Source organism: Talpa europaea, assembly GCF_964194135.1.
Source record: "Talpa europaea genome assembly, chromosome: 1".
Taxonomy (NCBI): Eukaryota; Metazoa; Chordata; class Mammalia; order Eulipotyphla; family Talpidae; genus Talpa; species Talpa europaea.
In genome coordinates, this window is record NC_140073.1 from 84,852,592 (window position 1) to 84,879,515 (window position 26,924).

Genomic DNA, 26,924 nt, shown 5'->3' on the forward strand with positions numbered 1-26,924 from the left:
ATACTTAAATATATTTAAGCCTAATAAATATCTATATACAATAAATTCATATGTGAATATAGGCATATATAAATGTATATTATCTAGTTATACCATGTTGTTTTCCCTTAATTGATCCTACAATTTTGAGCAATCTATTCACTAAATGAGGTTTTAATAAGGGTACCTCCTTATTTCTTGAGTCAACTTTTTTTTTAAAAAAGCAACCTCAGGTTCAACTGGATAAAAAGTTAAATACAGATGTGAATGTAAATTACATAGGCTAAAGAGTCATAATTTCACCCTTTCCTGAATGCCTTGTAGTTGGGGTCATACAACATGTAGTCTTTTCAGAGTAGCTTCTTTTACTTAGAATTATGTATTTAAATCTCTTCCTTCCTGTATTTTCATGGCTTTATAGGTCATTTCCTATTAGCATGGAGTGATATTATGGAGACAGTAAAAAGATCAGTGGTTGCCAGGAATTGGGAGGGAAGTAAAACAGTGAGACAAGAGAGGATTTTTAGGACAATGAAACTTCTCTGTACACAATAATGGTGAATATATTTCATTATACTTTGTCCAAACCCAAAGAATGTACAATACCAAGAGTGAAACATAATATAAACTATAGACTTTCATAATGTAAACTATGGACTTTGGGCATTAATGATGTTGATGTCAGAGGTAGGTTCATCAATTGTAACAAATGCACCACTCAGGTGTAGGATGTTGATAGTAGAAAAAGCTATCATGCGTGAAGGCAAAGGAGTCATATGAGAAATCTCTATACTTTCTGTTCTGTTTTTTGGTAAACATAAAACTGCTCTAAAAATAAAGTTTATAAAAAATACTAAAAGCATGAAAAAGAAAAAAAACTATTCTATACCATGTTTTTTTTTCCCCAACTGAAATGAACATAAAGTAATTGAAAGAGTAACTTTAAAAGTTTTGTTTTTAATGTATCATATGCAATTTATATAAAGTCTTTAAAAATAAGAAAAATGGGCATTGGATTAGATATGAGAAGTAAGAATGCTAACAACTTATATTCAAAAATCATGCAAATACCCATAGGAAATGAAGCACTATATGAAACAAAATGAATAACAATCTGTGCAAACAGACTAAATTTTTACATCATTTCCAAAATTATGCAAAGCAGATTTTGAATGTGAAATATTAAGAGAAAGTTATCTAATTTAAAAAATAGAGAAAAAGCATATTCAAATAATGTTATAAAGTCAATCAAACTAAACTAAAAAGGTAAAGTAAATATAAGTAAACCAAAAGGCTAAAATATTTTATTTTCTTTGCTAAAACATATATGGCTTAATTTGCTTCTCCCTGTATGCTTCAGTGAGTCTTTTGATAAAAAAATTTCTTTACAGAACTAAATGATATTTAGAATAAAGTCATATTAAGCCACATAAAAAAGGAATCTATTTTACCACATTTATTGAAAGATATATATATATATATAAATCAAATGTGTAAATACAAAATGCATTAACAGTGAGCATTAACAGAGTTTTCCTTCAAGAATGATTATCTAGTAGAAAAATTAAGTAATAGATATAAAGGTCTTTATTTTTAAGTTCAGATTTGTACCTTCCTAAAATACATTTTGTGATATTGAATTTCAAAGAATAATTAGTTATAATATGAATATTTGTGAATATGTTGAAATCCTAATCCCCAGTATTAGGAAGGGAGAAGGACTTTGGGTGAGTTTAATATACAATGTAGCATCATCATAAATGGCATTAGAAACTTAAAAGGAAGGTTATAGGGTTCTCTACTCCTTTCTGCCATATGAGGATTTAATAATTCTGCAAACTGGAGTAAAGTCTTCTCCTGACAATGTTGGCATCCTAATTTTGGATTCCCAGTATCCAGAACTGTGAAAAATTAATTTCTGTTGTTGATAAACCACTCGCTATATGGTATTTTGTTATAAGAGCCCAAACACACTAAAACACACACATTTAATGGAGTCAGAAGTTCTTTAAGTGAAGTTATTTAATCTCATCCTTAACTTAATGGAACAATAAGACTTAATTATGGAGTGATGAATAAAAGGGAAGTCAGACTGAGCTAACAACTCTGATAAAACACAGATGTGGGCTAATACTAACTTTAGTTTTCAATTTTCTGGAGGGCAGAGTGTGTAACAATGTTGTAAGTTAATTCATTGTAATAACAGTAGCTAATCATTTTGAGCATATTTTTGGAGCCAGGTGCTATAATACATGCCCTACACTTAGTATTTATTTTATACTCCCAATATGAATCAGTTGCTAATATTATTCATATTTAATAAATAAGAAAACTAAGGGATACAGCATTTAAATTACTTGCTTAGGATCACATACTTAGTATATGAAAAAAAGTAGATTTAAACTTATACAGCTTATAGTAACTGAAAAAATGGGTTAAGAAGAAATGCAAGTCTTTGAATGTCAAGAATATAAACTTAAATTTAATTTGGGATGTTATGGGAAATCAGTGTAAAATTAGGGTATTACATGATCAAAACTGTGCATTAAGAGCAATCTGGGGGGGCCTCCCCGGTGGCGCAGCGGTTGAGCGCTGGGTTGCGAGGCTGCCCGCTGCCTCTGCGGCTCCAGTTCGATTCCCGGCTGCTCCCCGGCCACCGGAGGAGGGTCCCACATGGCGCGCAGACCTCTCCTGCCGCCCGCTGCTCCCCTCAGCAGTGTACTTCGGTCCTTCTGCCTGCTCTGCTCCCTGCTCTGGCTCTGGTGAATTCTCTCACCCTCCCGCGCTTCTGACTGTACCCAGTGCATGTATAAACAAAACAAACGAACAAATAAATAAATAAATAAATAAAACATGCCTCTATAAAAAGAAAAAAAAAATTAAAAAAAAAAAGAGCAAGCTGGGAATAACATATAGTAATTCTATATGGGTGAGTAAAACCTAGTGGGATGGATAATTTTTTTCCATTTAATTTTTTAAATTGTCTGTTTTTGCTTTTAATAAAAGCAGCACAGTACTATTTATGTCAGATGGAAACATAACACATAAATGTCTTATTTACACACAGACAAGGTGGTGGTAGTCTAGATGAGATTGGAAAGAAGGTAGGCAAAACATGACATCTGTCCCTGTTTAAAATGATGCCACACTAGGGACTCCCAGGTGGCGCAGTGGTTGAATGCTAGGTTGTGAAGCTGCCCGCAGCCTCTGCAGCACCGGTTCAATCCTCGGCCACCAGGCGAGGGTCCCACATGGTGAGCAGACCTCTCCTGCCGCCAGCTGCTCCCCTCAGCAGTGTATTTCGTCCACCTGCCTGTTCTGCTCCCTGCTTTGGCTCTGGTGAATTCTCTCACCCTCCCGTGCTTCTGACTGTACCCAGTGCTTGTATAAATAAATAAATCTTAAAAAAAATAAATAAAATGATGCCACACTGAATGAAAGAAAGGCCATGTGTGTCAATACCCCCTTTAGAAGCAACAGTCATTAGAAGAAGTGTAAGGTTTCTCAGTAGTTCAAGAAAACACCATGTTCTGTTATGTAAATAGTGAAGATATCAATCTAATTTTTAAATATAAAAACAATAACCCAAAATTGCTATAAGAAAACACTCAAGGACATACTCATTTTATAGTTGAGCTACTGAATACAAAAATAGTATTTTAATTTTTCAGAACACAGGTAATAAGAAACTAAATTAGGTGATCATTTTTTAAAGTAGAAATGGTTTGGTGTAATGAAGTAGAAGTTTTAATTGTTGTAACATTTATGTAGACAATGATGGACATGGAGTGAAGACTATGTAGCGATTTCAGATTTGGGTTATGGGGAGAATAAAGTTATTAAAACAAACAGTAAAGAAAGAAAACAGATTTAAGGATGATAAACTTAACATTAGCACATTAGTCACAGTCACATTTTCTAATTCTACTTTTCGCATTGTGAAAAACCACTTATGTTAAGCTACTGATCAACCTGAATGTAACAAGAGAAATTAAAACAATTTCATTGTTATGCTATTTAAACTTTTCTACTGAAAAATTGGCATCTTCATTTATTGGATATTTCAATTTGAAATGATGGTGAGTGCGAAGAAATGAAGTAAGCTATTTTTCAGGAATTCTGATACTTTTATTAAAAGAATGAAGACCAATAAAATTATACTGCAGAGATTGGGGGAGAGGGGAGGGACTTCTCATTGTTTAAAGTAGCAGCTCTCTGTCCTCCTGGTGGCGCAGGCGGTTAAGCGCCTCACTGTGAAGCTGTCTGCAGCCTCTGCAACACGGATTCCGTCCCACATGGCAAAGCAGACATCTCCTGTCTCGCCCGCTGCTCCCCTCAGCAGTGTATTTCATCAGTCTGCTTGCTCTGCTCCCTGCTCTGTCTCTGTCTCTCAACCTCCTCTCATCTGGCCTGTACCCCAGCTCTTGTATAAAATAAATATTTAAAAATAAATAAATAAAGTAGCAGCTCTCACAGTTTGTTTTTCAAAGAGTTGGTTCCATTGAACAAGGAACTATACCCTATTTTCTACAAGGAATTTCTTGACATATGGTAAATGTTTGATAAATGAATGAAACATAGAGGAATGTTTGAGTACAGAATCTTTCATGCTTTTATTTATTTTTTTAAGATTTATTTATTTTTATACAAGAGCTGGGGAACAGGCCAGATGTGCAGAAGGGTGAGAGGATTCACCAGAGACAGTGGGGAATAGAACAGGCTGATGAAATATACTCCTGAGGGAAGCAGCAGGCGAGACAAGAGAGGTCTGCTTGCCATGTGGGATTCTCGCCAGTTGGCCTAGATCGAACCTGCACTGCAGAGGCTGCGGACAGCTTCACAGTGAGCTGCTCAACCGCCTGAGCCACCAGGGAGGCCCTTTAATGTTTTTAAATAATTTTTAAATAATAGTAAGCTAAAATTAAATAAATAATGCATTGTGCTTGTAATCAGAAAAATGAAAAAAAAAAGATAACCATTGATATTAGTAAATCTCAGAGTATAATTTTTTTCAAATTTTAGGTTATTGAATGAATAGGAGGCAGTCCAGTCAATTCATATTAGTTACTGAGAGGTGGCCGATGACCATTTTAAATAACCTAGTCACCTTTCTAATTGTAGCTAGTTAGCCATAGCAATATATTTTTACTTATTCAACATGCCCCTCTCTATATGATCAATTGTAATGATTGAGTTTAAAATGTCATAGATATTAGCTCATTTAAAAATTACCTTTAGGGCCTGCCTGGTGGCACAGGGGTTTAAGACACAACATATGAAGCTATCCTAAACCACTGCAGCATGAGTTCAATCCCCAGCCAGGGAGGTGACCCACATGGTGCAGCCTACCTCTTCTGACTTGCCTGCTGCTCCCCTCAGCAGTGTGTTTCAGTCTATTGGCCTGTTCTGTTCCCCACTCTGTATCTGGGGAATCCTCTAGCCCCCAAATCTTTGGCCTGTACCCCAGTTCTTATATTAATAAATAAATCTTTAAAAAATAAAAATTACCTTTAAATAATTCCCACTCATAAAACAGCTCTTGTTTGTAAACATGGGTCCTTAAAAAAAAACACATTTAATTTAGCTTCTAAAAAGAAAATACTGCCCAATATTTGCATATTTATTTATTCATTGAACAAATATTTATTGAGCATGTCTATTCTCTGCCTGATACTGTTCTAGATGCTAGAGATACAGCAGCTAGCAAAACTAATAAAGTTCCTGTTTCACTGAGCTTACATTTTAGTGGGGTAAATAGACAACAAGCAAACACTATTTAATTTTGTTTGACAGTGAGAAATTCTATGAAGAAATTAAAGCATTGATAGAAATAGAAATGCCAGCTTATACTTAGAGATAACAGTCAATTGAGAATATATTTAACATTTTGAATAGAGAACTTGAAAAAGAGAATGAAATCAAGAATAACTCCCAGAATTTGGCTACAGTAATTGGGTCAACGGGTATGATATTTGCCAAAATTGTCAACCACAGAGAAAGAGCACTATTAGGGGAGAAAATTAAGAGTTTGGAACATACATACTTTGGCATTTCTGTTAAATTTCCAAATGGTGACTCTGCATTAGGTCTCGATAAACACATGTGTCTGGTATTCAACAGAAAAGTCAGGACTAGTGATAAACACGAGTTTCATTCTCCAGATGTTTTATGAAAGCACAGAAGAATGTATGTTTTTCAGGTCATGATCTAGGAAGTGAGCACTTAGGATATCAATATAGAAAGAAAAGAAATCTAAAGGACTGAACAGTAAGTCATGCTGTAAATAAAGGCAAAAATGAGGATAATACTGCAAAATAAACTAAGAAAAAATGCACAATAAGACAAGAGGAAAACTCCAGGAATATGACACTTTAAGTTAGAGTATGTTCAAGGAGAAGCCAAGGATCAGTTTTATGCTAAGAACTGATAGTTGGATAATTAGGCCTCAGGAGGTCACTGGTAACCTTGACCATAGAGGTGTAAATGAATGATAAACATTTAAGACTCATTGAAGTGGATTCCAGAGAGTAGGTGAGGGAGGGCAAGACAGACACCATAGCCTGTGAGTTGTTCTATAAGGGGAAAGAAAAATGAAGCAGTATCTGTAAAGGAATATATGTTTAAAGGAGTGTGTTTTGTATCATCTTTATAACATCCTGTGCACTGATAAGAATGTTCCAGGAGAAAAGAAAATATTAATGAATCAAAGCATAAAAAGGTAATTGTATGAAATCTAATCTTTGTACAGGTGAGAGAAGATTGTATTGATGCACAAATCAGGGACTGGACTTAGCGAAAAGTCAGTTTGTTTATTGATTTAAATAAGAGAGAAGCAAAGTGATTAATTCTAGATTCTGGTAGATTGGTAGATTTAATAGAATTCAGGGTGAGACCATTCTCTTTTGATTAAGTCTTTTTTTTTTTCTCTAAATAGATCTCAATATTATCAACTTAGGAGGAGAAAGGAAAAGAGAGGTAAAAATTCATTATCTACAATTGCAGGGAAGGAAAGATCATTTAATCTATTTTATTGTTTTCTGACAGGGATGTCAAAAAATGCAAATATATGACCTATATATATAAGATCACTGTTTTCAACATTGTTATTAAGATGACAGATTATTTTTAAGTACTCAGTGGTAATTATATACCAAACTTCTTGCTAGATATAGTCTTTAAAATTTGATGGTATGTTGCTCTAAAATTCTAAAGACTATTATGATATAATTTATCTAATAATCTGGCAAGCATTGTCTTTCACGGAAACCACATTTGGAAGCTGTGAGTCCTAGTGCTAAGAAATGCTCACACATATTTAAAAGTGCAATTAATATAATGGAATTCTCTTCTCAAAACTGAAGTGACTCTAAGATACTTGATTAGAAAGAATACACAGAATATTAGTCATCAAAGTCAAGGGCATGTAGGGACTTAAAGGAAGGAGTTCAAGGGCATCTCTAAATGCTGTTATACTCCCAAATTTTTTAGTCCGTGTTGATTGCAATTGATATAGGTGACATCCTGAAGGCTCTCTGAATGAAATATATATATATAAATATATATATACAAAAAAAAAGAAAGGATAAAATATTCTTCTTTTTCTCAGGTTGTAAGTTTTTCTTTTCCCTGAGGATTTCTATAGGCATATATTTCTACTTATCCTAAACAAAGCAATATAACTATTACACACACACACACACACATATCCCCTTAGTTCATCTAATAAACCACTGTAATTTCTATGAGTTTAAATGTGCCTCATTTCATTTTATTTGTGTAATTTTCAGAGGAAGAAAGGGAGTTAATTGCAGAGCATGATATGATCTATCACACATTTTTAAATTGAGAATCTAATTAATAGTTCAAAAGCTACTCTGCAAAAAAAAAAAATAGTATGACTGAAATCCGTATGTGCACATTGTGCCATTTATTGAAAGTTTATCAATATTCACATCTAGATCTCTTAATGTAGTCATGTAATTCTTCATACACAAAGAATGAAATTCTCTACTACATGGAACTTAAGATGTAAATAGTAAAAAGAATGGAAGATATACATTTTTTTCTACATCTGATATTATCTTAGACTATGGGTAAATGAAAGGTGTCTTGACACTTAAAACACCATGGTTACATTTTCTTATCAATCTTGCAATTTTGTTGCTGGGGGAAAAATGATTAATGATGTCAAGAAAAGTGCTAGACTGTGAAAGTGATGTCCTCTAGCAACAAAATAAAAAAACAAACCCCCCAACAATGAAAAGCACACATAGAATATTCATGAGAATCTTCAAACCAAAGTACTGACATACTCATTAACAGTGTTTGAGTATGGAAAAAAAAAAGGTGTGATCTTTAATTTGGATAATGGAAAATCCACCCAAAATTCTTCCTCTGTCCTGTGATGGAATATGATTTCCAACTGAGAGAAGGGTCAAAGAAGACACAGGTGAGGAATACTTCAAAAAATAGAGAAATGTGTTCACTGGCCAGGACATGTTTTCAAAGCCAGCCTATTTCCATAGGAGAGAGGTTTAGGCAATAATCCTAACTGCAGGTTAGATAACTTGTTCTCCAGCTATGTTTGTATAACAAGCTAACTAGGGTTATTTGCTTATATGAGGCTTATATGAGCCTTAATGGAGATATTACATTTATGGAAATTGTGTACTGCTCCCCAAACCACTCTTTGATGCCAGTACTCCAGCAAAGGCACCGTTGGCCCTAAGTAACAGTATAAAACTGGGAAAATATCCCATTCTACTTTAAACGTCTTGCAGGCTTTATACTTTCCTTCACTGAATTTCAGCATGCCAGTAATCTTATTCTGCTTCCTGAATGTTCAGGAAATTGCTAAGCACCCAAGAAATATTTACCAAGCACATACACTGTTTCAGGAACTGAGCCTGGAACTGCTTACAACAGTGTTCCTGATTTCCTCTATAAATCTGCACAGAGTAAAGAACAAATCTGAATTTCTATGCTGAGGTTGGTCTACTAACTCAGAACTCCTCACAGAGCATCATGCCATCAAGTGCTATTCACAGTTATGTCCCAATGAAATGACAAATTATACAGGAACTAAAACTTTGGACTACCTAAAAATAGTGAAAATCCTGAATAGTGAATCTTTGCATGTCAGAATCTAATGACATTTCATTCTGCAGGAAGCCATTCTTAGCCAGATGGCATACTGAAATAGATTTAGCTCATAAGTCCTACAAGCTATCAAGGTTACCAAGACTTAATATGTTATCCTTCTTAAGAACACCGATTTTAAAATGGGGTAATTCTCTTAAAGAGAACAGAAAAAGAAGGCACTTACATAACTAAAGTCAAAGCAACTTAATTCTGGGCCTCCCCTGGTGGCACTAGAGGTTGAGCACTGGGCTGCGAAGCTGCCCACAGCCTCTGCAGCGCTTGTTCGATCCCAGCTGGCAGCAAGGGTCCCACATGGCGTGACAGACCTATCCTGCCCTCAGCAGTGTACTTCATCAGTCTGCCTTTTCTGTTCCCTGCTCTGGTTCTGGTGAATTCTCTCACCCTCCAGCATTTCTGACTGTACCCAGTGCTTGCATAAACAAACAAACAAACAAACAAACAAACAAACAAATAAATAAATAAATAAATAACTTAATTCCAAACATTACAAGTGGCTGATAAGAAGTAGATATTCTGAGCAGGAAACTCTTCCCTCACTATACGGGCATCTGTCTATTCTCCCAAAAAAACAGAACTAGTCCTGGCAGGGAGCCATGTGTAATTCTTCCACTTTTCAAAAGGTAATTTTAAACTATGTATTAGTACATGCTAGAGGTATTAGAAGTTAGAACTAGGAACCAAAGGATTTTTTTTTCTTCTTTTTAAGAATTGCAAGAAAGAAAACAGTAAGCGGCATGAAAACATTCCCAAACCCTCTCTAGAGGTGCACTTCCTTGGACATGATTATGATTTGTATTTCTTACAACTAAGAGTGCCATAGCCTTAATAGCCTCTCCCACTCCCTTACGCCCAACCCCAACCAGTGAACAATAAAGTGCAAATGGTGATATAATCCCAAGTTATTTAATGGATTTTCTTATGTCACTACTCTGCTTGTACCATTGAAAAAAGATGCATCTTTCTCAGGGCACCATTTGACAGTCTATTCTGATGAGCATGAAATTATTGGACTTTATTCTGCTAATGCTTTAGTGCAATCAATAGAGCCTTCCGGATTGTGTTGAACTATATGCGGAAGTGAGTGGCTAGAACACAGAAATACAACCTAAAGAGTATGAATTTATCAGGAGTAAAACTCATATTTCATAAGTTAAATACCATTGGCTCCTACTTTTACTCTTACAGATTCTGCAGTAAATCTGATTTCAAACCTGAGTGCCCACAGATAAGCTATGTCTCCACATGAGCATCAATCTAAATCAGTTGAAGTAAATTAAAAAAAAAAATCTTTTCATTTTCAGATTTGACAAACATTAGAATTCTTACTTCAAAATAATGCAAAGATATAAGGATGTATTACTGAACACATACAGATGTTCTGGCAGTTATTTTTAAAACATTATTTTTCAAATGATGAATCCTAACATTTAGTTAAAAAATTACTAACTTTTAATGTGTATAACATTCCAAAGTGGTAAATATGCCAGCATGACTTTCCTATTTTAGTATGTCCTCAACATAGTATTATGAAATATACATATTTAAATTAGGTTTTTAAATGTACAATCTAGACTTTTTTTTTCTTTTGGAAATTACTTAATTTTTAAAAAGATTTATTTATTTATGTGTACAAGAACTGCGGTACAGGCCAGAGGTATGGGGGATGAGAGGATTCACCAGAGATTGAGTGGGGAGCAGAAAAGGCATATTGACTGAAATACACTGCTGAGAGGAGCAACAGGAAAGACAAAGTTCTGCTGCTCCATATGTGGGTCACCTCCCTGGCCTGGGATTGAACTCTGGCTGCAGTCGCTGTGAGCTTCACAGTGCTGTGCTTTAACCCCTTGTGCCATTAGGAAGGCCCTGGAAATTACTTATTTTGATGTCAAATGTGTACTTGCACTAGATTAACTTTGAACTTCCGTCCAACTCTGAAACTACTGATTATTACAGTACCAAGGTTGATATTACTAAGCATAGAAAAGAATTGTCAGTATTGCATGAATTAATACAAATTGAAATGACCGCCTGTCTAACATTAATTTCTCCCCCATCTGCCACTGTGCCTAAAATATTCTACTCCTATTAGAATTATTTCTTAAAGGTGCTCTTAAGGTTATGAACTATACTTGGATTCAGATATATTACAAAGGGGGATAATCAATTAAATGAAATTAATTTATTAATTTCTATCAACTATCATACCAAAAATAAGATACCACAGGCAAACTTTTTAGGGTGAATAGTTGGGAAGTGACCATAATATTATTCTGTGCCCAACTAGTTTATCACAGCTGATAAGCAGCTGCCCAAAATGATTGACTTTGCCTCTCTCTGCCTTCACATAAAGGCTATGTCTCCAAGGAAATTTTATTTTCACACTGAACATCTTGTATGTTCTTTGCAGAATGCCTCTCTTGGGTTTAAATTTACCTCTCCATTACATTCTTCATCTCAATATTTTTATGTTATCCTTTCATTCTAAAACCTAGAGATCTTTTACACACATCTACTTTTGTGGGCTAGTTGATTCTAACCTTGCCTAGTTTCTCACACCTCCAGCTTCTGATAGTCCTGGAACTCTGTCTTGACTCAGGGGAAAGTCAGGTCTTTCCTAGAGTTCACGAAAAGAATTGCAGAGGAAGAAATAAGGGGTCAGTCTACCAGCCAAATAACTGAAAAGTGGAATAACAAAGTCTTAAGACAGGTTTAATATAATTTATAACTTTTTTCTAGCACCTGTCAGATATAGTAATACTACAGTATAATAAAAGTGCCACAAAAATATTAAAGCTGTAACACTGAATGGAATTTTGCTTATAATTAAAGATAAAAATATGCAATAGTTCATTTTTATAAATGCGAGAAAGCTAAAGCAAAATGGGTAATTTTCCTTTTGATTTATACAAACATGTTAGTTCAAATATCTATATGATCTTTTTTGAACTGGTCAACATGCCATCAACTTCTACCCATTTTTTTTTTAAACTTCAGTGATTTTATTTTATTTTTTTTAAAGATTTGTTTATTTATTTATACAAGCACTGGGTACAGTCAGAAGCGCGGGAGGGTGAGAGAATTCACCAGAGCCAGAGCGGGGAGCAGAGCAGGCAGAAAGCCCGAAGTGCACCGCTGAGGGGAGCAGCGGGCGGCAGGAGAGGTCTGCGCGCCATGCAGGACCCTCCTCTGGTGGCCGGGGAGCAGCCGGGGATCGAACCGGCGCTGCAGAGGCTGCGGGCAGCTTCGCAACCCAGCACTCAACCGCTGCGCCACCAGGGGAGACCCAACTTCTATCCATTTACTAGGAACTAATTTTCCTAAAAATACAAACCATAGCAAACCCCACTGAAATTGTATTTGTCAAATTCTGTAGGCTAATATTGTCAGTAACTCAGTGATCTAGAGGTGAAGTGATTTGTATATCCCATCATCAATTCTAGAGTCTCCCTATCTCCTTGCTATATATAGCTTTACATCATCATTTGCCTTCTCTCTCTGCTTACACTCTGTTACTGTCAGATACTCACTCCACATAGAAAGAGAGGAAATGCCTCATAGAAATAGGAAATGCATCTTTATATAGGGCTTATTACATTACACTCTCCCTGTGTATCCACAGGCATACTGTGTATCCACAGGCATACTGTGTGGATCAATAGAAACAGCAATATTTTAAATCAGAACTCTCAGTGGTGGGAAAAAGAGGAACATATAACCTGCCCTGATTTTTCTCAAGGATTGCACTGAAAAATAAAGAGGGCTTCAAAAACCAAATCAGAAAGTCAAAGAAGCAAACTAAGAAATAAATGAGTGTTTTTTTAAGTTGTGATTCCATATACAAATATGTTTTGTAAATAATTAAACCCAGTATTTCAGGAAAATCATAGAAAATATAGCATGAAACTTATTGTAAAGGAAAACAGCAGTAGCAGTTTGCTAAGCAAATCCATTACTTTCTCAATTTGGCCTCAAAAACAGCAATCCCCTCCCATGCTTATTTCCAATTGCTAATCAAGGGGGAGGGACATTTGTTAATATATTTTTACATCATAATTTGAAAAATGCATGGAATGTCACCAGATAAGAAGTCAGGTAGAACAGCACATATAGTAATTCTCTATAGATCCCTCCCCAAAAAAATAGTATTATCTTATAGTTACTAGCACTTTCAAGACTATTTCATTAGCCAGTTGACACTTCTTGAGTATCTAATAGATGTTAAGTCTTGGTATAAAACCATAGGCTTTAATTAAGGTTAGAGGAAATAATATGTTTGAAACATGAAATTCAATTATTTGAGAGTAGAACACCAATATTAACAACTTCATCAGAAAGAAAAGCTAATTTCTTCTTTTCCTTCCTTCCACAAAAACATATTGAAGACCTATATGTTCCAGGTACTGACCAACACAGAGCAAATAACAGTAAACAAAACTGACAAGTTCTATACTCTCATGATACTTACACTATTCTGGGGAAATAATATTATAAGCAAATAAATCAATAAATAAGTTCATTTCAATTGGTAGTGCTATAACAAAAATCAAATTAAGAAATCATACAGCAATGAAGTAAATGTGCATGAATAAATGAAATTGGAAAATACAATAGTGATGGAGACTGTGTATACCATTAAATAGAGTGGTCTGACATCATTCTGAATATTGATATTTTAGCCAAGACTGAGATGATTAATATGTGACTATCATAGCGAAAAACACTGCATGTAGAATAAACAACTGAAAAGACATCAAGACAAGAGCAATGTAATTAAAGAATGACAAGGAAATCAGTATGGCTGTTGTGTAACTAAAGAAGAGAGTAGTTGATAAGTTACATAAAAGGTAAATTGTATAAAACCATTCGACCCTTATAGCTTCTGTGCGAAATCTGGATAATTATGAGATTTTAAGCAAGAAAACAACATGACCTAATTTATATTTTAGCATGTAATCTTAATTATTAATGGTAAGCAGACATCCAAAATACCAGTTAGGAATCTGTTGCATAGCCTGGGAAAGGATTGATTATTCATATCAATTAGTCCATTTCTTTAGAGTAGCTTTTTGTTAATTAGAAACTTCTTGTACAAGGAATTTTATAAAGATCAGTGACAACTAAAAGAACAATTCTGGGTTTCTAAGAATGGTTCAATGAGTTAAAGTGAAGGGAAAAAAATCTATTACTTCAAAGTCCAAATTGTTCTCCTACATTTCTAATGGAAATGCACTATAAAAAGGAAACAGGAAATTATGGAGAAAAAAAGGAATATAACTTACCAATTTTGGCTTTGCAAGATCTGTTGTCTGGTTGCATTAGGTAACCCTCCACACAACTGCAAGCATAGGATCCATATGTATTTAAACAGGTCTGGCTGCATGTACCATAAATAGCACATTCATCTTGATCTAGAATGAAAATTGTCATAACTTGTAAGCAACTTTATTGTTGAACTTTTCCCCTCCTTGAAGAAATCATTTTTCCCAAATATTTTTAAAAAGCTTCTTTTAAAAAGGATGGATCAGCTCTAGGAAGTCTTTTCAAAACCATACTAACTGAAAGTTAATTCATTATTGCATTAAAAGAGATATAATATCAAACTTAATATAAAATGTTTCATTTGAAATTATTTACTTTTGAAGGACAATATAGGAGCCCTAGGATATTTTTTGCAAAGTTATACTATGTCCTGCAATGACTAGTTATTGAACAGATAATGTTTTAACAAAGAATTAAAACATGGTAGTAACATGGTAACATGGTTTTCAATGAACACATTACATAAGAGTTATGAGCTAGCTACACAAACCACCATCACTTAATCAAAAAGAAGAAACTGAGCACTTGTTGAAGAGAGAAATTTCATTCTTTTTAAATGGAGGTAACACTGACTTAAAATATTCTATATATATAAATTATATTTTAATATCTGTGGTCTATGATGCTATGGTCTTTTGTCTACTCCTTCTTTCCTTCCTCCTTCATTCTTCCTTCTTCCAACATTTTATTCAAATCTCTATAAATAGCAGGTACTTAATGATTCTTAACCAATCAAGCCAAAAAAAAAAGTAATCTTGTCAGCTAATTATTCAGATAAATATATATTCAATCTGCCCTCTGTACAACGCACAACACTAGTCTCTGAAGAAATCAAAATTGATAAAACATGACTCCTATCCCTAAGAGAGAGTAGTCTAGAGAACTATAATTTCAATTTTAGATATTTCCTTGTAATAGAGACATAATCTAGTTATAACAGAAACGTAAAAAAAAATTGTGAACTTTCTTGGGAATAGAGAGAAAATGATAAGTGAAGACTTCATGTTGAGCTGAATTAAAAGGATAATTTGGATTTTTTTAGACTAATAAAAAGGGAGATATGGATTGGGGCATTCTAGTTAAAAAAAAAAAATAACATGAGAAGGCCCTGGGTTGACATAGCGGGTGTTTCAAAGAAGAATAAGGCAACAAGTGGAGTCAGGGTGTATAAGAGAAGTGGTAACAGTTGACATTGGGAAACTAGTTTTAGGGTCTATTAGTGAGGTTATCTTCATCCTACACTACATTACACATAGACATCATGAAAGCATTATTAGATGAGCTATATGATCAACTTGGCATCTTCTAACACAATAATCTCATATAAAAAATGGATGGGAGGGGCCTCTCTGGATGCAACCTATGAAGCTGTCCACAGCTGCTGCAACATGAGTTTGATCCCCAGACAAGGAGCAAACCACATGCTGCAGCAGATCTCCTGGCTTACCTGCTGCTCCCCTCAGGGGTGTATTTCTGTCAATCTGACTGTTCTGTTCCCCACTCTGTCTCTGGTGAATCCTCTCACCCTCCCGCACATCTGGCTTCTACCCCAGTTCTTGCATGCATAAAAAAAAATAAATCTTTAAAAAAAATTGATTGGTGAATGTGGAATGTTTGAATATTAGTTATAAGCTAATTCTAAATAAGAAATTGCATTTTGAGGTTATTATAATTTGAACTAAGTCAGTGGCAGTGGGAATGGAGAAGAAGAAATAGACTCAAATGTTTAAGAAGTAGAATAGACAGCATGTGGAAACTGTTTGGATATGATGGGAATTAATAGTGATTCAATTATCAAATAGAGAATATATGAAGTGTAGATTTGAGTTGAGATATGGGAGATAATGATGAGTTTGATTTGGATGTGTTAAATATGAGGTGGTTGTAAGGCATCCTTGGCTAAATATTTAATAGGTAGTTGGGGATACTGGATTGTATACATAGGGTTAGGTCTGCTCTAGAATATTTCGAACTTGATAGCCTATGAATGGTAGATTAAAACCAAACCAAACCAAACACAGGCTTATGTCCCATAGGAGAGAGAATGAAGAAATTAGAAAGGCTAATATTGAGTCAAATATTGCAGAATACTATTAAATGTTAGAGGGTAGACAAGAAAGAGGATCCATGAACCTCCTGTGCAGAAGACTCCATGAGAAGTTTAAGGACAAAAGAGTTAAGGAAGGAACGATTTTCAAGAATATAGAATATTATATAGCATGAAGAAATCCAGTAAGATAAACATTGGAAATTTAATTTGGATTTAGCAATTAGGACACTGGTGTAATAACCTCAGTGTAGTATAAGAAAAAAAAGGGACACAGACAAAATGGAAGGTAGAACTTCTTACCTAAAAAAAAAAAAAAAAAAATTTGTCTTCCCAAGTCCCTAAATGAAATAGAAACTTGAGAACACTGAATGTGAAGAAAATTTCAGACTCCAGAAAACAATTTTGAAGGGGGAATGAAAGAGGAAGAAGAGAGAGAAGTTGTTAAGTAGAATAAACTGGTGTGCTGTAATAAATAATATATATTTATATATATTATATATTATATGCATTATACATGATATATATTATACATAACATATAATATATTATATAATATATTCATATATACATTATATATGAATATATTATATAATATATAAGATATCTACATTTTATATATATATATATATATATATATATATATATTTTTGGTCTTTGTCCCCAATAAGTAGCACAGAGTTCCTAAAACCTTTAGAATTTTCTAATCAATAGGAGTGTTTTTATTATTTAACTGAACCCTTTAGTCTACGCTAATGAGGTGATTCAGTGATTCAGTGTAGGGCCACTGGTTAATCTCAGAAAGGGAGCTGATCACCCAAAAGACCAAATACATGATTAGAGGGTGAGGACTCTCAGTCCAATCCTCTGACCCCTAAGGTAGGAAAGCAGTTTAAGAAAGAGAACCAAGATGATTGCTGTGTAAATTGGTCATTTAAATTGGTAAATTATAGATTCATATGGCATTAATTCAAAATTTTCTCAGATTTCGTTAGCTTCATTTAATTGTCTACATTGATGGATGGCTTGTTTGAAAGAGTTTTGGGAATAGAAAATAGTATTTGGAGCTGAGTCTATAGTGGAAATGAAAGAAATTATAGCTTGTATTTGGTAAAGTTCAAGCCCCTCATCCCAGAAAAGATACTTAACAATTTTCACAGATTATTCAGCATTAATATTATTGGTTTCTATTATTTTTCTGATATGATTACCCCATCCTGGAGAACAGTATGATTAATGATTTCTTTTGATCTTTCTCCTTTAGCCACAATATACTGTTGTGACAGTGACAGAATTCCACAAAATTGGCCTTAAAACTATGGGAATGTCATTTCTACAAGTACAGAGGATTTCCTGGAAATACAGCTTCAGAAAACCATAAATCATGCTCTGACCTGACCATATAGGAGTGAAAGCAAGAAAGCTCCTTTTTTTTAAAGATTTATTTTATTTATTTATGCATACAAGAACTGGGGTCTAGGTCAGAGATGTGGTGGGTGAGAGGATTCACCAGAGTAGGGATCAGAACAGGTGGATCTATTGAAATAAACTGCTGAGGGGAGCAGCAGGCAAGACAGGAGAGGTCTTTTGCACCATGTGGGTCAGCTCCCTGGCCAGGGATTGAACTCAGATTTTAGCATTGATAGCACTAAGCCTTAACCCCTAGGCCACCAGGGAGGCCCCCAAATTAAAATATTTTAAAACATAAATATTTATATTAATATTTACATTGCATATAAACATTACATACAGATGTTTATGTTTTTCATTTTACTATTGGTAAAAGGTTAGCTGCTAAAATTACCAAATAAAACATTGTAAAGAACAGCATAATTGTCAAGTATTAACCTAAGTTAGTTAATAACAAATCCTTTACATTATAGTCCCAAAATATTTGGCAAGTTAAAATAATTAAATTCAATATTTTAAAATTTAGCCAAAAACATTTCCCATTGTTGATACTTCCCACATTTGATATCATTGCAATATGAACTGAAAATTGATTCTATAAATACATATCTAAAATAGTTATATATGTGATTTTGGGGATCATAGCAAATTTTATATGTTAAGAAAGAAACAAAAAGAACAAAAACTGGGGTCTCCCTGGTGGCACAGGAGGTTGGGACACAACCTATGAGGCTGTTCACAGCCACGGCAGCACAAGTTTGATCCCTGGGGCCAGGGAGGTGACCCACATGGTGCAGCAGACCTCTCCTGGCTTGCTGGCTGCTCCCCTCAACAGTGTATTGCAGCCGGTCTGCCTATTCTGTTCCCACCTCTGTCTCTGGTGAGTCCTCTCACTCCCACATCTCTGGCCTGTAACCCAGTTCTTGTATGCATGAATGAATAAATTAAAAAAAAAAAAGAACAAAAACTACTCACAGCACACTGTAGGTGCTCAAAGTTAGTTTCTATTAACTCAAAGTAAGCAAAACAACAACAAACTGAATAATCATGTCATACTACCTTTACAGCTTCTTCCATCTTCTTTTACTTCAAATCCATCCTCACAGTAACATCTTGTACTATTTCTGACCACTGCACATTTATGCTGACAATTCAATTTCTGACAACTGGGTAACAGCTCTGTGGAAGAAAAATAAAGGTATTACCTCTATAGAACTGTGCTCCCATTATTTTTTAATTTAAAAATTAATAGTATTTACAAGGTGCACAATCCTAGTAACCTAGTTTTGATTGGTCTTTTTGGAAGTTTCTGTTATCAGTATAAGGAACAAATGATATTTATTCCCTTCACTTGTTTGAAGAATTGTTAGTAAGTTTTCAGATCAATATTCTGAATCATTCACTTCTTACCTTATTGCCTATATTCAAAGTCACACATATTTTCTAATTCTAATAAATTAAATTATTTCAAGAGGAAAAATATCAACTCAGTGGTTGACTTCACCATTTATGCCCCTCCTATCTGACACATCAATTGATTTCCCATCTTTTGAGGGCTTGTTTTGATTTACCAATCCATGTGTAACCTTCGTAGAAATCAATGCGAATATATTTCATTGCAATAATTTATTTTTCATTGGTGGCAAAATATTAGACAAATACAGCACACTATATTTCATTATATTTGAACTCTTTCAGAGTAAATACATCATTGAAGGAAAAGTTAGCAAATCCTCAGAGCAAATTAGGATTCAATGTGATAAATGCATGAAATAGAGATGAAGTGACAGAAGCATATTCATTGCACAAATAATTTCTAACAGGCATAAGATCTGCTAAACTACAAAAATACATGGATAGAATGTAACTGATTTTTCTGTCTATAAATAGCGGTATTAATGGATTGCAACAATCTCCTTTTTTTTCCCCCAGAGAAGAAAAAATAAGGGTTTTGAAGATTACAGTTAAATGATTTAAACTATATTGATATCTGCACACATTTAGCTGGAGTTTCAGTAAAAAAATATGTTATTTAAAATATATAAAAAGTCCAATGTGGAAAATAACAGCTGGAACATTTCAAACTAAAATTTGGCATTTTACCAGAAAATTAATTATCCACAAAATATTCTTAGCCCAATTACTTTCCAATCCTTTCACATAACTATTTCATGCATCTTTTTCCTTTCAAAACTCCAAATCTTATTCCTAGTACTCCATCACATTTGATTATCTTATTTCCTACATTTTTGAGAAAATGGAAGCAATCAAAAGATATTTTCCACAGATTTATACGTCATATCTAGTCACTTCTGCATTTTCCCATCCCTCTTGCTTTTCAAACTTGGTCATAATCATCCTACTTCCTTTCAAATCCCATCCTCTCTCACCTACTCAAGGAAATCATTTCAGCTATTCTTCACTTCCTTTCACAATCACCTTTTTCTATAGTTATTAAAGTATACTAGAGTTGTTGTCTCTTTGTCAATTAAGTTTATCAGGGTCATACCTGTTTTCTTACATATCGCTTACAGTTGTTTTTACACTACAAAAGTGTAGCTGACTGCTTTCCTCAGAGAACTATGACTCACACAACTTAAAATATTTACCATTATGCACTTGTAACTAGCTCATTCTCAACATCAAACATGCTCTTATAACCCCAAACTTTAAAACCAAAACCCTTGATTTTAGTTTAATTCTAGGATAAGGATAAATGCTCCTAGGTGTCATTTTTAGTTCATTTGAATAAATTAGATACTAATGACGGTTAATTTACATCTTCAAGTTAGGTAACTGAGTTGTCAAAATTTTTGATTATGGTGGAATCAGTTCAACGTACTCTTGAATATACTGACTATACACATAACTATACTTCCAACTGATTGAATACCTAGCCAATGTTACTCCCTCTGTTAGGGTTCCACAGATGCAATATTGCTTTAAACAAATTAAGGTTTTACAATGTGTGTGTGTTGAAGTGGGCTGGGTTACATGGGAAAGATGACTTGCATGCAACACCTATTAATTTATACTAAAAAAAATAAACACATATATTAAATACAAATAAAGTGGCATGAGCTGGAAAAACAGGGATTCATCCAGAGTCTGAAAATAGGCATAAGTATCTAAGAAGCAGTTAGGATAAAGGCTAATTTTATCTGAAACAAAAAAAGAATTCAGTAAAAAATAAATATATGAAAGTGTATTACAGATAAAGTAGATAATACAAGGAAGTCAATAAAAATACAGGAATATAAAGGACATATACACAATGATTAACAACCACATATAAACCATGGTTTTTGACATGGTCTATGAAATGGGACATGAATCATTGTTTGGGTCATCATCAAGTAGATTAATTCTTAGACTAAGTAGAATTTTCTGTTTAAGCAACAGTTGTTGCTAGTTATTGATTTCAACAGTGATGTTTTCTGACTTGAATTTTTGAAAGGATGTAATAGCGGGGAGAAGGATTAGTGAAAGACAGTAGGGAACGGGCCTCCCCTGGTGGCACAGCAGTTGAGCACTGGGCTGCGAAACTTCCCGCAGCCTCTGCAGCGCTGGTTCGATCCCCGGTCACCAGCGAGGGTTTCACATGGCTTGCAGACCTCTCCTGCCACCCGCTGCTCCCCTCAGCAGTGCATTTCGTCAGTCTGCCTGTTCTGTTCCCCACTCTGGCTTTGGTGAATTCTCTCACCCTCCTGCACTTCTGACTGTACCCAGTGCTTGTATCAATAAATAATAAAAAAAAAAACCTTAAAAAAAAAAGAAAGACAGTAGGGAACAAAGATATCTAAAAGATTAGAAATGGCGAAGGTATAAATTAGAACTATCAATATTTATATGGATGGATGACTACAAATTTGGTTAATATTTTTTTTCTTTTTTTTTTTAATTTTATTGTTATATTCCCCATACAATTGCAGCCCCCCCATTCTGACCCCAATCCCTCCCCTCCCGCCCCCACCCCCCTAAAAGTGTATCTGGTTCATAGTTTTTTGTTGATTTTGATTTTCACTTTCTTATAGTTATTCATTTTCCTGGTCCCTTATTTAAGTTTTCTAGATTCCTGCTATGAGTGAGACCATCCGGTATTTTTCTTTTTCTTTTTGGCTTATTTCGCTGAGCATGATCCCTTCCAGCGCCATCCATGTTGCTGCAAATTGCATGTGTTTATCTTTTTTGAATGCTGAGTAATATTCCATGGTATATATGTACCACATCTTCTTGATCCAGTCATCTATTTTTGGGCATTTGGGTTGTTTCCAAAGCTTAGCTATTGTAAACAGTGCTGCTATAAACATAGGGGTGCAGGTGTTCTTTGGAATTGATGTTTCTGTGTCCTTTGGTTAAATACCTAGGAGTGGAATTGAAGGATCATATGGAAGCTCTATGTTTAGTAGGTCCAGAAATCTCCACACAGCTCTCCACAGTGGTTGGACCAGTTTGCACTCCCACCAACAGTGCAGAAGAGTTCCTTTTTCTCCACAACCTCGCCAGCATTTGTTGTTGCTAGTTTTTTTAATATGTGCCATTCTCACTGGTGTAAGATGGTATCTCATGGTAGTTTTGATTTGCATTTCCCTGATGGCAAGTGATGTTGAACATTTTTTCATATGCCTGTTGGCCATTTGCATTTCCTCTTCAGAGAAGTTTCTTTTTAGCTCTTCTGCCCATTTTTTGACTGGATTATTTTCTTTGTTGTTGTTGAGTCTCATCATCTCTTTGCAGATTTTTGTGATCAGTCCTTTATCATTAGTGTTGGGTGCAAAAATGTTCTCCCAGTTGGTGGGGTTTCTCTTTGTTTTTGTTATTGTCTCTTTTGCTGTGCAGAAGCTCTTTAATTTGATGTAGTCCCAGCTGTTTATCTTTGCCTTCACTATCACTGCTTTGGGTGATATATCTGTAAAGATGTCTTTGATGTGCGGATCACGTAGTGTTTCGCCTATATTTCCTTCTATATATTTTATGGTTTCAGGTCTTATGTCTAGTTCTTTAATCCATTTTGAGTTGATTTTTGTGTATGGTGTGAGGTAGTGGTCAAGCTTCATTCTTTTGCATGTAGCGACCCAGTTTTCCCAGCACCATTTATTGAACAAACTTTCTTTGCTCCAATGCATAGTCTTTGCTCCTTTGTCAAAGATTAGTTGACCATAAATCTGTGGGTTTATTTCTGGATTTTCTATTCGATTCCATTGGTCTGTATGTCTGTTCTTGTTCCAATACCATGCAGTTTTGATGATTATGGCTTTGTAGTATAGTTTGAAGTCTGGGAGTGTAATGCCTCCATTCCCTTCTTTTTTTTTCAGGAGAGCTTTGGCTATTCGGGGTTTTTTGTGATTCCATATGAATTTCATCAATAATTGTTCTATTTCTTTGAAGAATGACATTGAAATTTTGATTGGAATAGCATTGAATCTGTATATTGCTTTTGGAAGGATGGCCATTTTAATAATGTTTATTCTTCCAATCCACGAGCAGGGGATGTCTCTCCATTTCTTTGTGTCTTCTTCTATTTCTTTTAACAGTGTTTTATAGTTTTCTTTGTATAGGTCCTTTACCTCTTTTGTTAGATTTATTCCCAAATATTTGATTTTTTTTGTTTCAATAACAAAAGGGATGGTTTTTTTGATTTCTTCTTCTTCAGATTTATTGTTTGTGTATAGGAAGGCTACTGACTTTTGCATGTTGATTTTGTATCCTGCCACTTTACTGAACTGATTGATGAGTTGAATTAGCTTTTCTGTGGAGTTTTTGGGGTTCTCTATGTATAATATCATATTGTCTGCAAATAGTGATAGTTTGACTTCTTCTTTTCCTATTTGGACTCCTTGGATGTCTTTCTCTTGTCTTATTGCCCTGGCTAGGACTTCCAGTATTATATTGAAAAGCAGTGGTGAGAGTGGACATCCTTGTCTTGTTCCAGATCTTAATGGAATTGCTTTCAGCTTTTCACCATTGAGAATGATACTGGCTGTTGGCTTGTCATAGATGGCCTTTATGATGTTGAGGTATGTTCCTTGTATCCCAAGAATTTCAAGGGCTTTTATCATGAATGGGTGTTGCACTTTGTCGAAAGCTTTCTCAGCATCTATTGATATTATCATATGGTTTTTATATTTTTTTTGTTGGTGTGTTGGATAACGTTGATTGATTTTCGGATGTTAAACCATCCTTGTGCCCCTGGAATGAATCCTACTTGGTCGTGGTGAATTATCTTATGGATACATTGTTGGATTCTGATGGCTAAAATTTTATTGAGGATTTTTGCATCAGTGTTCATTAGGGAGATTGGCCTGTAGTTTTCCTTTTTTGTGTTGTCCTTGTTCGGTTTTGGTATTAGTGTAATGTTGGCTTCATAGAACGTGTTTGGTATTGTCCCTTCCTTCTCAATTTTTTGGAAGAGTTTGTGAAGGATAGGCACTAATTCGTCTCTGAATGTTTGGTAGAATTCATTTGTAAATCCATCAGGTCCTGGGCTTTTGTTTTTGGGGAGGTTTTTGATTACCATTTCAATTTCGCTAATTGTAATTGGTCTGTTTAGGTGTTCTATTTCTTCTTTTTCTAGCTTTGGGTGATTGTAGAGTTGTAGGAATTTGTCCATCTCCTCTAGATTGTTAAACTTGTTTCCATATAACTGTTCATAGTAGTTACTGATTATTCTTTTCATTTCTGCTGTGTCCGTTGTGATTTCTCCTCTTTCATTGATGATCCTGTTTATTTGTGCTTTCTCCCTTTTTTCCTTTGTGAGCCTGGCTAGGGGTTTGTCTATTTTATTGATTTTTTCAAAGAACCAGCTCTTGGTTTCATTGATCTTTTGGATTGTTTTTTTAGTTTCAATTTCATTTATTTCTGCTTTGGTTTTTATTATTTCTTTTCTTCTACTGGTTTTGGGGTTTTTTTGTTGTTCTTTTTCTAGATCTTTGAGCTTCGAGATTAGGTTGTTTCTTTGAGTTCTTTCTTGTTTCTTGATGTGAGCTTCTATTGCTATATATTTTCCTCTTATTACTGCTTTTGCTGCATCCCATACATTTAGGATATTGGTGTCCTCCTTGTCGTTCAATTCAAAAAATTTTTTAATTTCTTCTTTGATCTCCTCATTAGTCCAGTGGTCTTCCAGTAGTGTGGTTTTTAATCTCCATGAGGTAGGAAAGCTCCTTGCCTTCTTTTTATGGTTTATTTCTAGTTTGATGCCTTCATGGTCAGAAAAGATGGTTGATATGATTTCAATCTTGGTGTATCTGTTGATGTTTGTCTTGTGCCCCAGTATGTGATCAATCCTGGAGAATGATCCGTGTGCGCTTGAGAAAAATGTGTACTCCGTTTTTTGGGGGTTTAGTGTTCTATAGATGTCTGTTAAGCCCAATTGCTCTAGGTCCTTATTTAGAGCTTTGGTTTCTTTACTTATTTTTTGTCTTGTTGATCTATCCATTGTTGATAGTGGTGTGTTGAAGTCTCCCACTATGTATGTGTTTTCTCTGATGTCTGTTTTCAGAGAGGACAACAGTTGTCTGATATATTTTGGTGCTCCTTCGTTTGGTGAGTATATGTTAATGAGTGTTATTTCTTCTTGAAGTATTGTCCCCTTGATCATAATGTAGTGACCATTGGGGTCTCTTTTTATCTTTTTGAGTTTGAAATCTGTTTTATCTGATATAAGTATAGCTGTTCCTGCTTTCTTTTTTGGTCCATTTGCTTGTAGGATTGTTTTCCATCCTTTAACTTTGAGCCTATTTTTATCTTTTGTAGCTAAATGTGTTTCCTGGAGACAGCAAAAGGTTGGGTTTTGTTTCTTAATTCAGGCTGCAACTCTGTGTCTTTTTATTGAAGAGTTTAGTCCATTTACATTTAGAGTTAATATTGATATGTTAACATCTGTATTTGCCATTGTGTTTGTCTTTCCTTTGATTTTATTTATTTATTCTTTTAATAACTTTTTTTTTTTTTTGGCCTTCTTTCATTGTTATTCGTCCCTCTGAGGTTCTGGCTTTAGGACTCCTTGTAGTATTTTTTGGAGTGGGGGTTTAGTTGCAATGAAATTCCGGAGTTTCTGTTTGTCTGGGAAGGTCCATATTCTTTCTTCAAAGAGGAAGAAGAGCTTTGCGGGATAGAGTATTCTTGGTTGGCATCTGTTTTCTTGGAGTCTGTTGACTATGTCCCTCCACTCTCTCCTTGCCCGTAGTGTTTCTTCGGAGAAGTCTGATGTCAGCCTGATTGGCTTTCCTTTGAATGTTATCTGTTTCTTCCCTCTTGCCAGCTTCATTATTTTTTCCTTGTCCTGGATTCTTGGGAGCTTTACTATTATGTGTCTTGCTGTATTTTTTCTTTCGTCGTGGAAGTTTGGTGTTCTTCTTGCTTCTTGTATATCAATTTTCAGCTCCTTCTTCACATTTGGGAAGTTCTCTTCAATTATCTCTTTGAATATTTTCTCTGTTCCTACTTCTCTCTCCTCTCCTTCTGGTATTCCTATGACTCTTATATTTCCTTTCCTCATGGAGTCAGATAGTTCCCGAAGTCTTTCTTCATTCTTTTTCCTTCGTACTTCTCTTTCCTTTTCTGTTTTGGTTCTTTTTATTTCTGTGTCTTCAAGAGCACTTATTCGTTCTTCCATTTCATCAATTCTGCTTTCATTGCTTTTCCCATAATTCTTTAGTTCTTCCACTAATTCTTTGATCTCCTGCATTTCTTTTACTTCCCTCTTTAGGGACTCAATTTCATTCTTCTGATCGTTGATTATTTTTCCCTTATCATTGTTTTCCTTTATGACTTCTGTCAGTTTTTTAATCACGGCAATTTTAAATTCTCTTTCTGGAAGGCTCAGAAGTTCTTCCAAGTTACTGTCGTTGCAATCTGGGGGCTGGTTTTCTTTTTGTGGTGTGCTTTTTCTCTGGAGAGTTGCTCGGTTGCGTGTGGTTCTTCTCCTCCCTACTGTCTGTTTTCTAATTTGCCGTATGCGTTGGGACACTGTGTTGTTGGGACTGGCCGGCATCTTGGGTGGGCT

General features: G+C 34.8%; 1 protein-coding gene across 1 annotated transcript in view; it reads right to left on the minus strand.

The window, feature by feature from the left end:
• LRP1B (LDL receptor related protein 1B) overlaps positions 1-26,924 on the minus strand; it is a gene marked incomplete at its 3' end in the record, with an annotated part of 1,731,654 nt that overhangs the window by 864,670 nt on the left and 840,060 nt on the right. Inside the window, exons 4-5 of the mRNA XM_084254814.1 lie at positions 18,977-19,096; positions 14,421-14,549 (exon numbers count right to left, since the gene is read on the minus strand). Of these exons, the coding sequence (XP_084110940.1) occupies positions 14,421-14,549; positions 18,977-19,096 (249 nt within the window). The remainder of the gene's footprint in view (positions 1-14,420; positions 14,550-18,976; positions 19,097-26,924) is intronic.